Below are 14,037 nucleotides of genomic sequence, written 5' to 3'. Positions count from 1 at the left end.
ATCATTTTAGTTTTCTTTCCCATGCAAAAACTTGTACTTAATTCACAGCACCTCATCGTCACGAAAATTTGACAAACTACACTACCCAGAGTTCAAAACATGTTTTTGTAGAGCGCTGGGATCTCGCCGGGCACATTCATTTCCAAAAGGACTAATAAAAACTGTGGTAGTGGCAAAAGACCAACCCAACCGACACAATGCTGACTTATTATCACAGAAAAATGCTGTACAGTACTCAATGCGTTTTTCTTTAGAATACTTTCTGTCTACTGTTTTTTTTCTACTTTCAGAAGAATGGGGGGGGTGATTTTCAAGAATCAAAAAGCAAAACGTTTTTCATGTTTAAGATTTACATTTAATTTTGGAGACGATATATAGTTAATTCCTAGATGGATTGTGATATAAATAGATTTTGTGTGATAAAGATACAAGCATGTTAGACGTTTCAACCACCCCTTTTTAATGGTTTCTTCCGATGGCTATATATTCAGTGTAAGGCCATCAACTACCCCGTGCTGCTTTCGGTTGCTAAGGAGACAAGGTGGGCAGGTAAATTAATCATCGAGCTAGCTACGAAGCAGTCTTGTGTTGCTGTCAATAATCAACGTCATTTTAAGCTACATTTCTTATACCGATATGTAAATTAATTCAGATACGTTGACAATTAGATGAGTAAGCATGACAACATAGCAAACTAGCTAATTGCTAGCGGAGTGATAAGCTGGACTGTCAGTTCCCACGGGCTGAATGTTCATGCTAGCTAAAGTTAGCTAGACTTGAGTTGGCTTGCTAGCTAACTAGGTGGCTGTCAAGTTAACGTTATCTGACCTAGACAGCTACTGTAGGCCAAATGAATAACCGCTAGCTTAGCTAGACATGCTTGTGGTGATACTGCAATTTGTTAGCCAACACTGACCGGCTAGTTTGTCAGAACTTGCAAACTGTTACGTTTAATTACTAGCCAGCTGCCTGGTTGGCCCACCACACAGACCGTATTGCTGCTGGCTAACGGTAACTACCTAATTGCTTTCGTAGCCATCATTAGCCTCTAAGCTTCGTATTTGGGATGATGACCAAATCTAACGTAAAAAATTTGCAAACTGGCACCATGCCATATTGCTACTAGTTAGCCTATTCATATTAGCAAGCAACAATCCAATTGGTCAGATCACATAATTTGTTGTAGCGTTAGTAGGCTAGCTTGCCTACTACTAGGTAAGTAGTTACTGGCTACTAACTAACTAGCTAGATCAGAAGATGGAGACCTCAGAGCTGACCACAAGTATGTCGGTTTACCAAGCACTCCTATTATTGATTTGAAACTTTCTTTGCTTTGTTAACTTCCAAAAAGAGTTGCCTGCTGCGTTGCAAGCAAGCTTTAACGTCTTTCTAAACATGTTGAAGTTCTGTTAGGTTAACTGTATGGGTTTGTCAGTGAGTGGAACACATGTGCCATTTAAACCAAACTTCTTATGATTAAAATGACCATGCACGTTTTAGTCATTACTATTTGTAACTGTTTGATAGGTKTGACATGTAAAGTGTATTAGTGATGATTCTCCCACAAACTAAGTCCAGTCATGAACTTATTAAGTTAGCTTATCTGTCAAATGGCTTGTCCATGGCACTAGCTTTTGAGTTGTGTTTAGTGTTGCGTTTTTCATGTGCTGTAGAATTAACTTGCCACATGGAAACCAAGTCCCTGTAGGCCACATAGCCCCCTAAGCCTAAGCACTTAAAGCAACAGTGGCTAGTAGGTGGGGGAAACTCCCCATAGTTCCCAAAACCAGAAAGAGACCTCTGTCACCCACATTGGGATATCTACATTGGCAGTTGGAAGTGGTTTATCAATTGTTGGTTTTATAACTTTTGGTTTCGTTGTGCACAATAAATATACAGAGGAGTGCAAAGGTTGCAATGACTAGTCAAGTGTTGTATCTGGGCCGGTCTTATTTGGTGTGAGACTTTGTATAGTAGAGAATCAGTGTGTTCCCGTAGGGTGTGTCTAGTTTCAATAACTGTTACGTTTGTTTTAAAGCTGACTGACTCTGGCATTTGCATGGTGGGGGGGGTGCATGGTGTGGAATGTGTCTGCGAACAACACTAACTGGCACCTTGTTTTGCTTGTCACTGCATGGTGCTTAGTTGTGCTCGGGTCCTTTTATGCATATTTTGTTTTCTCTGTTCCTTGGTCATTTTAAGGTCCTTCTAGTCCCATTTTCCACTTTCTCTTCCCCCTTTTGTCTGTCTCAGAGTGGGCATGGTATGCCTATGGCCCCAATCCCCCTCCATTTCACACATTTCCCCCATCCTCCCCCTCTTTTCCTCTCGCTCTCCCTCCCCCTCCATTCTCCTCACAGCCCTCTACAAGGGTCACACTATTAGCACTCACTTTGAATTGGACCCACTTGACTATAATGTGCCTTGGTATTGCCCAGAACTCTACATCTGTGCAGCTAATAAATTATTTTGTTTGTATTCTCACAAAGAAAATTAATGTTTTCTGCAATGTRTCGGATTGGTGTTCTTAACATCATCGCTTTTTGACGTTGCACTTCTGCTGTTACTTTGCGTAGCTTTCATCTGAGGCATGAGCTAGCCTATGTCCTAGTCTGTCTCCTATAACTCTTGTCTGGTAAGGCAGAACACTCATTAGGGCGGTGGTCACTCTTCCTCCTTTTGGTCTGCTCACAAAATGGTGTCAAAATAGCTGCACACGAGTGTTGCATGCTTGTAAGAGGGAGAACAGAGTAAGTAAGTATCCTGACACTTTGTTTTGTGCACAAACACACACATTCCTGGTATTACCCAATGAAAGGTGTGGGATGAACAGGAAATTGACTTGCACACCCAATCATTCTGTATCCATGATGCTCAGATTGATGTGCTAATCCAATCCCTGGTAAAATAAATCGAGTATGGTCTACTACTCGGCATTAAAATGTGGATGCTCTGCTTACTCTTTCCCTGTTCAGGTGAGATGATGAAGCTGTTGATGACATTGTCTCAGTGAGGTTGGAAGGGTCAGTCTGGCCGGTTGAGGTGGGGAGGGGACACCACTAACCTCCCCAGCAGTCTGACGGACTGACAAACGCCATCCTTTCCTCATTGGCATCCGCGTGTCACCATGGTGACGCTCATCACAGAGCAGCTCCGCAGACAGAATCTGGAGGAGCCCCCTTACCGCAGGGCTTTCTCTCTTAATGTGGTGAGCATGCCATGTGATACAGACCGGCTGTTTTGTAGCGTTTCCTGTATGAGGAATTACCATTGCTATAAATCCTGTATCTTCGTTGCTTTGTTTCAGTCGTTGCCTGAAGTGGGTTCTAGCCCCACGGTCTGTTGGCGCGGGTATGGGTTGACTCCAGGTAAGGATCCATTAATTCCTGAAACTTTTTTATAAAGTCTCCCGCTAAATCATTAACTTGGGGGAAGGGTCAACATTGAGTCATGTTTTTGGTTTGTTTCACTTCCACAGAGAGCAGTTGGTCTATGTTCCCATCCTCCAAGACCCATCTGCAGGATTCTGTCCTGTCCTCCCTGGACCCCCTAGGAACCCCTCTCCCCAGCACCTCTGTGACAAACATGTCCCTACAGAGCTCCCCGCCGCTGCCCCCTCCTCCCCCCAAACGCCACTGTCGCTCCCTGTCCGTGCCTGAGGACCTGTCCCGCTGCCGCACCCCCTGGCGCCCCAGCGCCTCCAAGATCTGGACCCCTGTCAAACGCCGCTGCCACAGCGGTGGGGGGGTGGCCGGCATGGGGGTTGGCTCCTTGGTGGGCTCCGTACCCCTCCGAGGCCCCAGCTCCTCCCTCACCTCCTCCCTGCACTCATCCTCCAGTCCCACGTTCTTCAGCCTGGCCCTGTCCCCTGACTCCACTCTCCCTTGGAGTGTTTCCTGGGACCACTATGACCCGCCCAGGGAGAGCTGCACAGGCTTATTCCCCTCTTCCTGCTCCTCCTCYCCGGCCACGCTGGGTTCCTGTCGGCCCCTGCAGCAGCGCCGCTTCTCCCTGTCCCCTGTGCACATCCTGCCTCCCCGGCCCTCCCCCTCTCCTGCTCCCGATCTAGTCCCACGCTACCCTTCGATGGAGCCCCCGGCCCCATCTCCCTCAGCCTGCAGTTCCCCGTCATCCTCGAGGCGTGACCTACCCCCCTGTCTCCCACGCTGCCACTCTCAGCCCTGTGATCTACGTAAGCCCGGCCTGAAGCGACGCCATGACCCAGACACGCTCCCCAACTACACCAGGCCCGGCCTTGACTTCAGCAAGATGACTCAGGTGAGCTGGATGGGATGTACATCAGTTTTAAGGCCTATTAAATAAGATAAATGCTATATATATATATATATATATATATATATAGAGCCAAAAATACACAGCATGCACCATTTTAGTAGAAACTGCTCATAGTTCTCCTTTAGTCAGAACAAACTTAATTTGCCTGTGAGTGGCAGGAGGCCTAAAGCGGCTCTCCTGCCTCTCCCCACAGACCAGAGTGTTTATGTTGGGATCATTAGCGAGGAGAAATGGGCCTCTGGCTCGCTGGTTCTCTGAATCGCTCTCCCCTCATGAGACAGAACTACTGCTCTCACATTCCTGTCCCAGCCAGACCAGTCTGGATTTGGGTTCAGGGTGTGGTGTTGGGACTGTGCTGCCTGGCTGGCGATGTAGCCTCACTGCCCTGACCCGGTGTGTATGTGTTTTTGGGCTGACCCTTGCATTCCTGTGTCCGGTTGTTGATGCATGCCCATGACCAATTGCTTGCCCCTATGGACATCCACCACCACCCAGCCATCTATATTTAACCACTGGATTTTGGCAATGCTACTGACTTCTTGTTCTGAGGAGTGATGTCATCACTTTCTCTTTTGCAGTTTTCTCTCACCCCCAGTTGATTTCTATGGCCTTCTGGGCGTTGGACCTGGGGGTGTGACTGAAGCTGCTGCTGGGTTTTGCAGCTGGCTGTGTGTGTCCTTGTCATGTTTTAAGATGGTGGGTTGTAGTTTATGAAATGGCTGCCTTTCTGGTGTAAAAAGATARAGGGACTGCACAAAGTTAGCTCTGGCTGGGGTCTTGGTGCAGGATGAGGAAATAGCCAGAACATTTGTCTAGACAGTGATACATTTGCATATGATTTGCGTAGACCGTCCTTAGGTGGACATTGAGTTTCTCACACATGGTATTTTGAAYTACCACGGAAAAGACATATAAAGCTGAGTTTTTTGGGGGGGGGTTTTGTACAATGAAGACGTTGATGTATTTATTGTTTTCTTCCATGTCCTGTGTKTTAGATTCGCAGTGGGGAGCCCCTGGTGTGTGGAGCGGCTGTTTGCATGGGTCTGGAGCCCGTTTTAGGGGACTTCAGAGGAACCTTTTCACCTGCAGACCTCCTGGGAAGAACCAGCATTGGACCGCTGAGTGAAAGTGAGGAGGAGGAAGAGAAAATAAATATGGGTGTGCTGGAGGCTGGACAGCAGAGTGTGTTTGARAGAGACTGCACAGAACTGGACTTGAACCTCATTGAGGAGAACTGAAAGAGGTCCCTGGTGCTCTCTGTGTGATTGCTATTCATAATCATATCCACAACACACACACTTTATATAAATGTTTTCAATGAAGGTAAAATAAACAAATGCACACACCTGGCTGAGCCCTCGGGAACCTGCTGCCTTCCTAGGGGCCACACCAGGGGCCCTTCATATCACTGGCTGACTGTAGACTAATAAGAATCAATATTACCATTATTGTAATGCTAGAGCAACTTTGACAACCTCATGTTATTCAGCATTTTGGGACAATGTAATTCTGCGTGACCATACTCTATGGGTAAATGTGTATACCCAGAAACCCAATGGAGCTAAAGGCTAAGAAATTATGAATTCTGAAGGTACAAAATAGGCACTTTTTAATAATCTGCGTAGTGTGTGTGTACGACTGATAATACCATATATTTTTAAAAAATGATGCCGTTTGGTTTCTATGGACACGTCGCCCTTGTACACTTCTGAACGTAGGGTCAGTTGCGTTGCTGATTGAAGGCCTCTGAAAATGTTGCAGAAGCCTGCACACACATCTGTTTTCATGGGTGTATTACTACTACTTTCTGATGTGTTTGATTTGGCCCTGTGGAATACCCACACCAGTAAAGGGAAACATAGAGGGAAAACGTGCTTTCCTCAGCTGGCGACTGGATCTTTACTGCTTCTTTTCCCCATACTTCTTGGACAATAATGCGTTCATTCGTTCTCCAAACCAATTATCCACCATTGGAAGAAATCAACATTGTACATGCATCATGCCTTAAGCTCACTATAAAAATAAGCTGTTGCCGTTCTTTGTTCATAACATCCAGATGTTTTCTTCTTGGTCGCCCATAGAAATGGAACCTAGATTCTACGTTCTATTTCTTTGGTCTTCATTCTGTTTCCCACTAATGAACAGATCACACTTGCACTGTAATAGGATTTGAATAATTGACTCGATGCTGCAGTTGGATTCTATAGGGCACAATGTAATAATGTACTGTACAGTGGTCACGTGGAAACCATTTTGTGTGAGTGTATGTGTGTGAGAAGAAACCAGTAGCGATGCAAAGGATTGGTGGCCTTTCGGAGAATTTTTATTGTATGTTTTCAGATGGAAGTGTCCTCTTACACAATTTGTGTACAAATAAAGTTTATTAGAGAATCATTTTGCAAGAAACCCCCCTTGTCCTGTGTTTCTTTCAATGGGAGATTTTTTTTTCAATGAATAGTTCACCCAAATTACAAAATTACATATTGGTTTCATTACCCTCTAAGCAGTCTATGGACAAGGTATGATGGGAATCCATGCTTTGGTTTAGCTAGCAAATGATAACGGGCTAATGTGATGCTCCATTAGCCGTTACTGGATAGGTACTGTTAGGCGTAGCAGCATAAAGAATTTTCGACCAGCCTTAATTTGGTGATACTATCTTTATTCTCGATTTGGCCATACATGTACATTCTAAAATGTCTGTCCAGTTGCAGGGGGTTTGTTTGAATTTATTAAAATCATTTGTTTCTCCATTAAGTAATCTAACAGTGTGTATGCTGCCATATTGTCTATTTCAAATCTTATCTCACTGATCAAGACAGGTGAGTGTCTTCATGACATGCGGCACTTGGGAGTGAACCCACCTGTCTTAATCAATGATTGAAGATTTGAAATAGAAATGGTCTACTTATTGACCCCACATAAACTACAATATCTTATTTATCCACCATATTTAGTTTAGCTTCCAAATGATATTATTTTAGAATTGGCTACTTGGCTTTTGATCCAGCCCTGAAACACCCAAGTCTGCTTATCAAGGTCCTGTTGAGGAGCTGATTTTTAGGCTACAATGTGGTTAATACTATTGTCTTCATAAAATTATTCCCTCATTCAATAAATCACGGATGAAATGGATAAGGTAGGCTACTTCAATGCACTGTATCCAACTAGACATGTTTATATATAAGGCTCAAATATGGATGTTTCAGGGGAGATCTATGCACATGCTTCGTTAGCTATAGTTAACTAGCGAGCTAACTGCTACAAGTTATATTTTGAATTGACGATCTAGTTAGTCTGTCTGGCATTATTGTATACCTGCTGCTGAAATGTCGCGCTCTCTCTCCTCGGGCAACGGCCCACTCGCACTGGCACACAAGGCAGCTTCACAGACATGCACTGAAGAGTCATTCCGATAATGGCTGATATGTAGTTATTTTTATTGGTTGATCATATTTAAAATCAATCAATCAATCAAGTTTATTTTATATAGCCCTTCGTACATCAGCTAATATCTCGAAGTGCTGTACAGAAACCCAACCTAAAACCCCAAACAGCAAGCAATGCAGGTGTAGAAGCACGTAAAAGTGTGCTTTCATGAATTACATTAAAAACAAGTTTGAAACAAATTCATATGACTTTTCATGACCATACAAACCCAAATTTGACATTTTGGAACAGTGCATATTCAATCTGCGCAATCTCGAACAGCCTACTGTCACGCACAGATTCCCAGACCAGTGGCAAATAAACTTGAACAGAGCAGAATCAAGAAAAGAATGCACACTCCCCACTGCTAACCAAAACATGGATTGCTGTCACACCTTGTCCATAATGCTTACAGGGTAAGGAAACCAATTTGTATACTGGACAAAAATATAAACGCAACATGTAAACATGTCGATCCCATGTTTCACAACACATTGCCACAGATGTCTCAAGTTTTGAGGGAGTGTGCAATTGGCATTCTGACTGCAGGAATATCCACCAAAGCTGTTGCCAGATAATTTTATGTTAATTTGTCTACCATAATACACCTCCAATGGCGTCGTTTTAAAGAATTTGGCAGTATGTCCAACCGGCCTCACAACCGCAGACCATGTGTAACCACGCTGGTCCCCAGGACCTCCGCATGTGGCTTCTTCGCCTGCTGGATCGTCTGAGAACAGCCACCAAGACAGCTGATGAAACTGAGGAGTATTTCTGTCTGTAATAAAGCCCTTTTGTGGGGGAAAACTTGTTCTTATAATTTGGGTGAACTATCCCTTTAAGATGGGTTGGGTTTGCATATTGATATATGCAAATGGGATGACCAAAAAAGATTGGTGTATATGTTATAAGATTTCTTTATGCAACATGTTTGATCGCGAGATTATAATGTCAACATGAAAACATCCAAAATGTTGCCTTAGKCCTGAGAGGATAGGGGACATTATTGACTATATACTGTCACCTGGCGGTCAACACTGAGTTACCTAAACGTTCTAAAGGTTGGACAAATCATTGAGATATAAAGTTATTTAATTCCTGTAAGATATGTAGGAAGGTAAAACACAAACAATATAACAATGCATTGCTCTATATTCTATAACTTTACAGAGATCAGTGACCCAGTAAAAAATATAGAATTAGCTGCAAAGAACATTGCATGATGAATCGTAATAGTTTCTTCAATATATCATCAACTTGAACACATAATATGGAGAAAGTCATTGGGTGCAGTGTTGCTATGTCCGCAGTTTTCCAACAATTAGGCTACTTTGAAAACGATGTCGCGGATGAAAATGTATTGGTCGCGGGTGTCGGTTTTTTGGGCTACTTCTAATATATTTCACTGTGAACTGCTGCTGCTGCTGACTTATCAGGCAGTGTGCAGGCTGTTACTGAGTGAGTGAAAGGTRGAGAAGGTTGAAGGGCGAAGGGGTGTGTGTGCCATTCCGCCGCCATACGCGAGACCAAAAAATGCTGCCCCTCACAAAACGAGAATAGTCCCAGTAAGCAAAATGACATTGAAAAGACGTCTAAAATACGTATTTTCCAGAAGTTGATGTTAGGTTCAATTTAGATTCTGAATGGAAGGTGTAAAGGTATTTTCCGTGTGTTTAAAATACATATTTTCGAGAACATTGAAAAGGCATATTTTCCGTAACTTGAAAAAAAATGTTTTTCCGGATGTTAAAATCAGGTTCATTTTGGGCTCCCGAATGGCGCAGCGGTACAAGGAACTGCATCTCAATGCTAGAGGCATCACTATAGACCCTGGTTCGATTCCAGGTTGTATCACAACTGGCTGTGATTGGGAGTCCCATAGGGTGGTGTACAATTGGCCCAGGGTTGTTAGGGTTTGGCCGGGGTAGGCCGTCATTGTAAATAAGAATCTGTTCTTAACTGACTTGCCTAGTTAAATAAAGGTTAAATCAAAAATATAAATACATTTGGTTCTAAATGTTGAAAATACAGTTAAAGTCAGAAGTTTACATACACCTTAGCCAAATACATTTAAACTCAGTTTTTCACAATTCCTGACATTTAATCCTAGTAAAAATTCCCTGTCTTAGGTCAGTTAGGATCACCACTTTATTTTAAGAATGTGAAATATCGGGATAATAGTAGAAATAATTATTTATTTCAGCTTTAATTTCTTTCATCACATTCCCAGTGGGTCAAAAGTTTACATACACTCAATTAGTATTTGGTAGCGTTGCCTTTAAATTGTTAAACTTGGGTCAAGCTTCCCACGATAAGTTGGGTGAATTTTGGCCCATTCCTCCTGACAGAGCTGGTGTAACTGAGTCAGGTTTGTAGGCCTCCTCGCTCGCACACGCTTTTTCAGTTCTGCCCACAAATWTTCTATAGGATTTAGGTCAGGGCTTTGGGATGGCCACTCCAATACCTTGACTTTGTTGTCCTTGAGCCATTTTGCCACAACTGTGGAAGTATGCTTGGGGTCATTGTCCATTTGGAAGACCCATTTGCGACCAAGCTTTAACTTCTTGACTGATATCTTGAGATGTTGCTTCAATATATCCACATAATTTTCCATCCTCATGATGCCATCTATTTTGTGAAGTGCACCAGTCCCTCCTGCAGCAAAGCACCTCCACAACATGATGCTGCCACCCCCGTGCTTCACGGTTGGGATGGTGTTCTTCGGCTTGCAAACCTCCCCCCTTTTCCTCCAAACATAACAATGGTCTTTATGGCCAAACAGTTATATTTTTGTTTCATCAGACCAGAGGACATTTCTCCAAAAAGTACGATCTTTCTCCCCATGTGCAGTTGCAAACCGTAGTCTGGCTTTTTTATGGGAGTTTTGGAGCAGTGGCTTCTTCCTTGCTGAGCGGCCTTTCAGGTTATGTCGATATAGGACTCGTTTTACTGTGGATATAGATACTTTTGCACCTGTTTCATCCAGCATCTTCACAAGGTCCTTTGCTGTTGTTCTGGGATTGATTTGCACATTTCGACACAAAGTACGTACATCTCTAGGAGACAGAACGTGTCTCCTTCCTGAGCGGTATGACGGCTGCGTGGTCCMATGGTGTTTATACTTGCGTATTATTGTTTGTACAAATGAACGTGGTACCTACAATTTTTTTTCTAAGGTCTTGGCTGATTTCTTTTGATTTTCCCATGATGTCAAGCAAAAAAGCACTGATTTTGAGATAATAATTTTCAGATAATGTCAATTAGCCTAACAGAAGCTTTTAAAGCCATGACATTATTTTCTGGAATTTTCCAWGCTGTTTAAAGGCTCAGTCAACTTAGTGTATGTAAACTTCTGACCCACTGGAATTGGGATACAGTGAATTATAAATTAAATAATCTGTCTAAACAATTGTTGGACAAATGACTTGTGTCATGCGCAAAGTAGATGTCCTAACCCACTTGCCCAACTATAGTTTGTTAACAAGAAATTTGTGGAGAGGTTGAAAAACAAGTTTTAATGACTCCAACCAAAATGTATGTAAACTTCCGACTTCAACTGTATTTTACAGAGGTTGGAAATATGTATTTTCCGGATGTTGAAATCAGGCAGATTTTTGTTTCTGAATRAAAGTTGAAAATAAGTAATTTATAGACATCCATCTTTGGGACAAATCAAGGTTGGTCCAGACCAGACAAAATCTGACCAAAAACCAATGTCTGTGCATGTGGAAATCAAGGCCGGTCCGGAACTGCACCAAAAAAAGAAGTCCAAAAGGCGTCAGAGTTGGTCCGTGCTTACTGAGGTGTAGCCTACAGTGTTGACAGAAATATAATTTTATGAATGCCAATCTATGTGGTAAACCTACCATTTTTAAAACAGGCCATTGCATTGGCTTTACTTGTCCTGATTCCTGTGACTAATCAATTTAGCTATTTAAGCTATGAATATCAGCTACCCAATTTTATCAGGAGTTATCGTGATCAGCTTATGATCAGCTTGTTAAAACATTGACGATACAAACTTGAAATCACTGATCAGGACAACCGTATGAAACTCCTGGACAACAGTTGTGATTTCCCATTGCATATTGTCCATTTTACTTTGCATTTCTTCTCTGCCAAGATAATCCATCTACCTGACAGGTGTGGCATATCAAGAAGATAATTAAACGTCATAATCATTACACAGGTGCACCTTGTGCTGGGTACAATAAAATGCCACTCTAAAATGTACTGTTTTGTCACACAACACAATGCCACAGATGTCTCAAGTTTTGAGGGAGCGTGCAATTGGCATGCTGACTGCAGAAATGTTCACCAGAGCTGTTACCCGATAATTTAATGTGAATTTATCTACCATAATCCGCCTCCGGTCTTTTTAGAAAATTTGGCAGTACGTCCAACCGGCCTCACAACCGCAGACCCCGTGTATGGTGTAGTGTGGGCGAGCGGTATACTGATGTTGGTGGTGGGGTTATGCCCCATGATGGTGGTGGGGTTCTGGTATGGGCAGGCATAAGCTACAGACAACGAACACAATTTAATTTTATCGATCGCAATTTGAATGCACAGAGATACCGTGATGAGATCCTGAGGCCCATTGTGATTTATTTCAATTGACGGATTTCCTTATATGACCTGTAACTCAGTAAAATCTTTGAAATTGTTGCACGTTGCGTTCATATTTTCATTCCTATGGAGTCACCCTTTTTCCATAAAACATATTAATGCGCTAGAACTGATATAATGGCGACATAGCATTGGACAATGACTTTAGGTGCACTGGAGCTCTTTAGATAAATTCGCTCAGAGGTGGTTTAATGTAAACTGCATTCTAATGTCGACTTTTCTTATGGATAACAGTATCAAGCGAAGGGTTATACTCAAGCTCAGTTTTAGGATCTGGAGTGCTGCACAAGTGGAAATTTGAAACGTAAGTTAAGGAACTCCCTCGCGTGCTTGTGTTGTGGGAAAAAGTCCACAATTAAAATTACATTAAATGTGGAGAATGATAGGCTACATTTGCATCTGTTGGCCATCAAGTAGGCTATTAATTTCTATGCCATTGCAGGCTACTGTAACCTACCATTTGATACAATAAATATATATTGAAAGTGTTTCTTGCACAGATCCTCTGTCCAACTTTCATCACTCAAACTCTCCTGTAGGATTTATCTATAGTTATGCACATGCGCAAACAGGATTTATTTACAATTATAAACTGGGTGATTTGAGCCTTGAATGCTGATTGGTTGAAAGCCATCATATATCAGACGTGTACCACGGGAATGACAAAAACATACTTTTTACTGTCCTAATTACATTGTTAACCAGTTTATGATAGCAACCCCCCAGGGGGTTGTGGTATATGACCAATATACCGCGGCTAAGGGCTGTTCTTTGTGGTATATGGCCAATATACCATGGCTAAGGGCTATGTCCTGAGAACAGCCCTTAGCYGTGGTATATTGGCCATGTACCACACCTCCTTGGGCCTTATTGCTTAATCATAGCAGTCAAAATGAGCTAAATTGACATCCATTGATGGAAAATGATCTGGAGAGTTTAATAAGGGTGATTTATCTTTTCTCTTGCAACATATTCATAAACWTACAAKAATTATTATTTTGATGGTAAACAGAATTTAGCTTCTTAGCCTAGGTTGTTAAAAATGATATTCCTTCTTAATTTGCTCGCTAACATTATGGAAAAGGGGTTTATTGGATAATTATAAACAGGGTGGTTCGAGCYCTGAATGCTGATTGGCTGACCATGGGTATGACAAAACATTTATTTTTACTGCTCTAATTACGTTGGTAACCAGTTTATAATATCAATAATGCACCTCGGGGKTTTGTGATATATGGCTAATATACCACGGCTAAGGKCTGTGTCCTAGCACTCTGCGTTGCATCGTAAGAACAGACATTACCCGTGGTATATTGGCCATATACCACACCCCCTCAGGCCTTATTGCTTAACTATACAATGGGTGGGTCCAATCCTGAATGCTGATTTGTTAAAACCAAATCCCAGTCGATGTCTATTCCACAAGTTACCACCGGCTAAATATGTGACTTTAAAATGCCCATTTACCCTGTTCCTATCTGACTGTGCAATCCATTGTCTCGTCAGCCCAGCCAGGCACTTTATAAACTTGATCTCCACTATAAATACAACAGCGGTCATTTGTATAAACCTTGCTGTTTGTCTGTCCGACATTTGCAACATTGTTTCAATATTCAACTTTGATCTTCATCTGTCCCATAGAAATTAATGTGTAGGGAGTCGGGATGAGACAAACAGGCAGGC

At 42.5% G+C, this 14,037-nt stretch overlaps 1 protein-coding gene across 1 annotated transcript; it reads left to right on the top strand.

Annotated features, from left to right (window-relative positions):
* The first annotated feature begins 3,013 nt into the window (after positions 1–3,013).
* On the top strand, positions 3,014–6,702 carry LOC111965378 (protein FAM53C). The gene is made up of 4 exons (XM_023989542.2): positions 3,014–3,208; positions 3,308–3,368; positions 3,479–4,278; positions 5,292–6,702. The coding sequence occupies exons 1-4, from the start codon at positions 3,128–3,130 to the stop codon at positions 5,532–5,534; spliced, it is 1,185 nt and encodes a 394-aa protein (XP_023845310.1). The 5' UTR covers positions 3,014–3,127; the 3' UTR covers positions 5,535–6,702.
* Positions 6,703–14,037: the final 7,335 nt, after the last annotated feature.

Source organism: Salvelinus sp. IW2-2015, linkage group LG6.1 (assembly GCF_002910315.2).
Source record: "Salvelinus sp. IW2-2015 linkage group LG6.1, ASM291031v2, whole genome shotgun sequence".
NCBI lineage: Eukaryota > Metazoa > Chordata > Actinopteri > Salmoniformes > Salmonidae > Salvelinus > Salvelinus sp. IW2-2015.
This window is presented reverse-complemented; position numbering and strand designations above follow the sequence as displayed.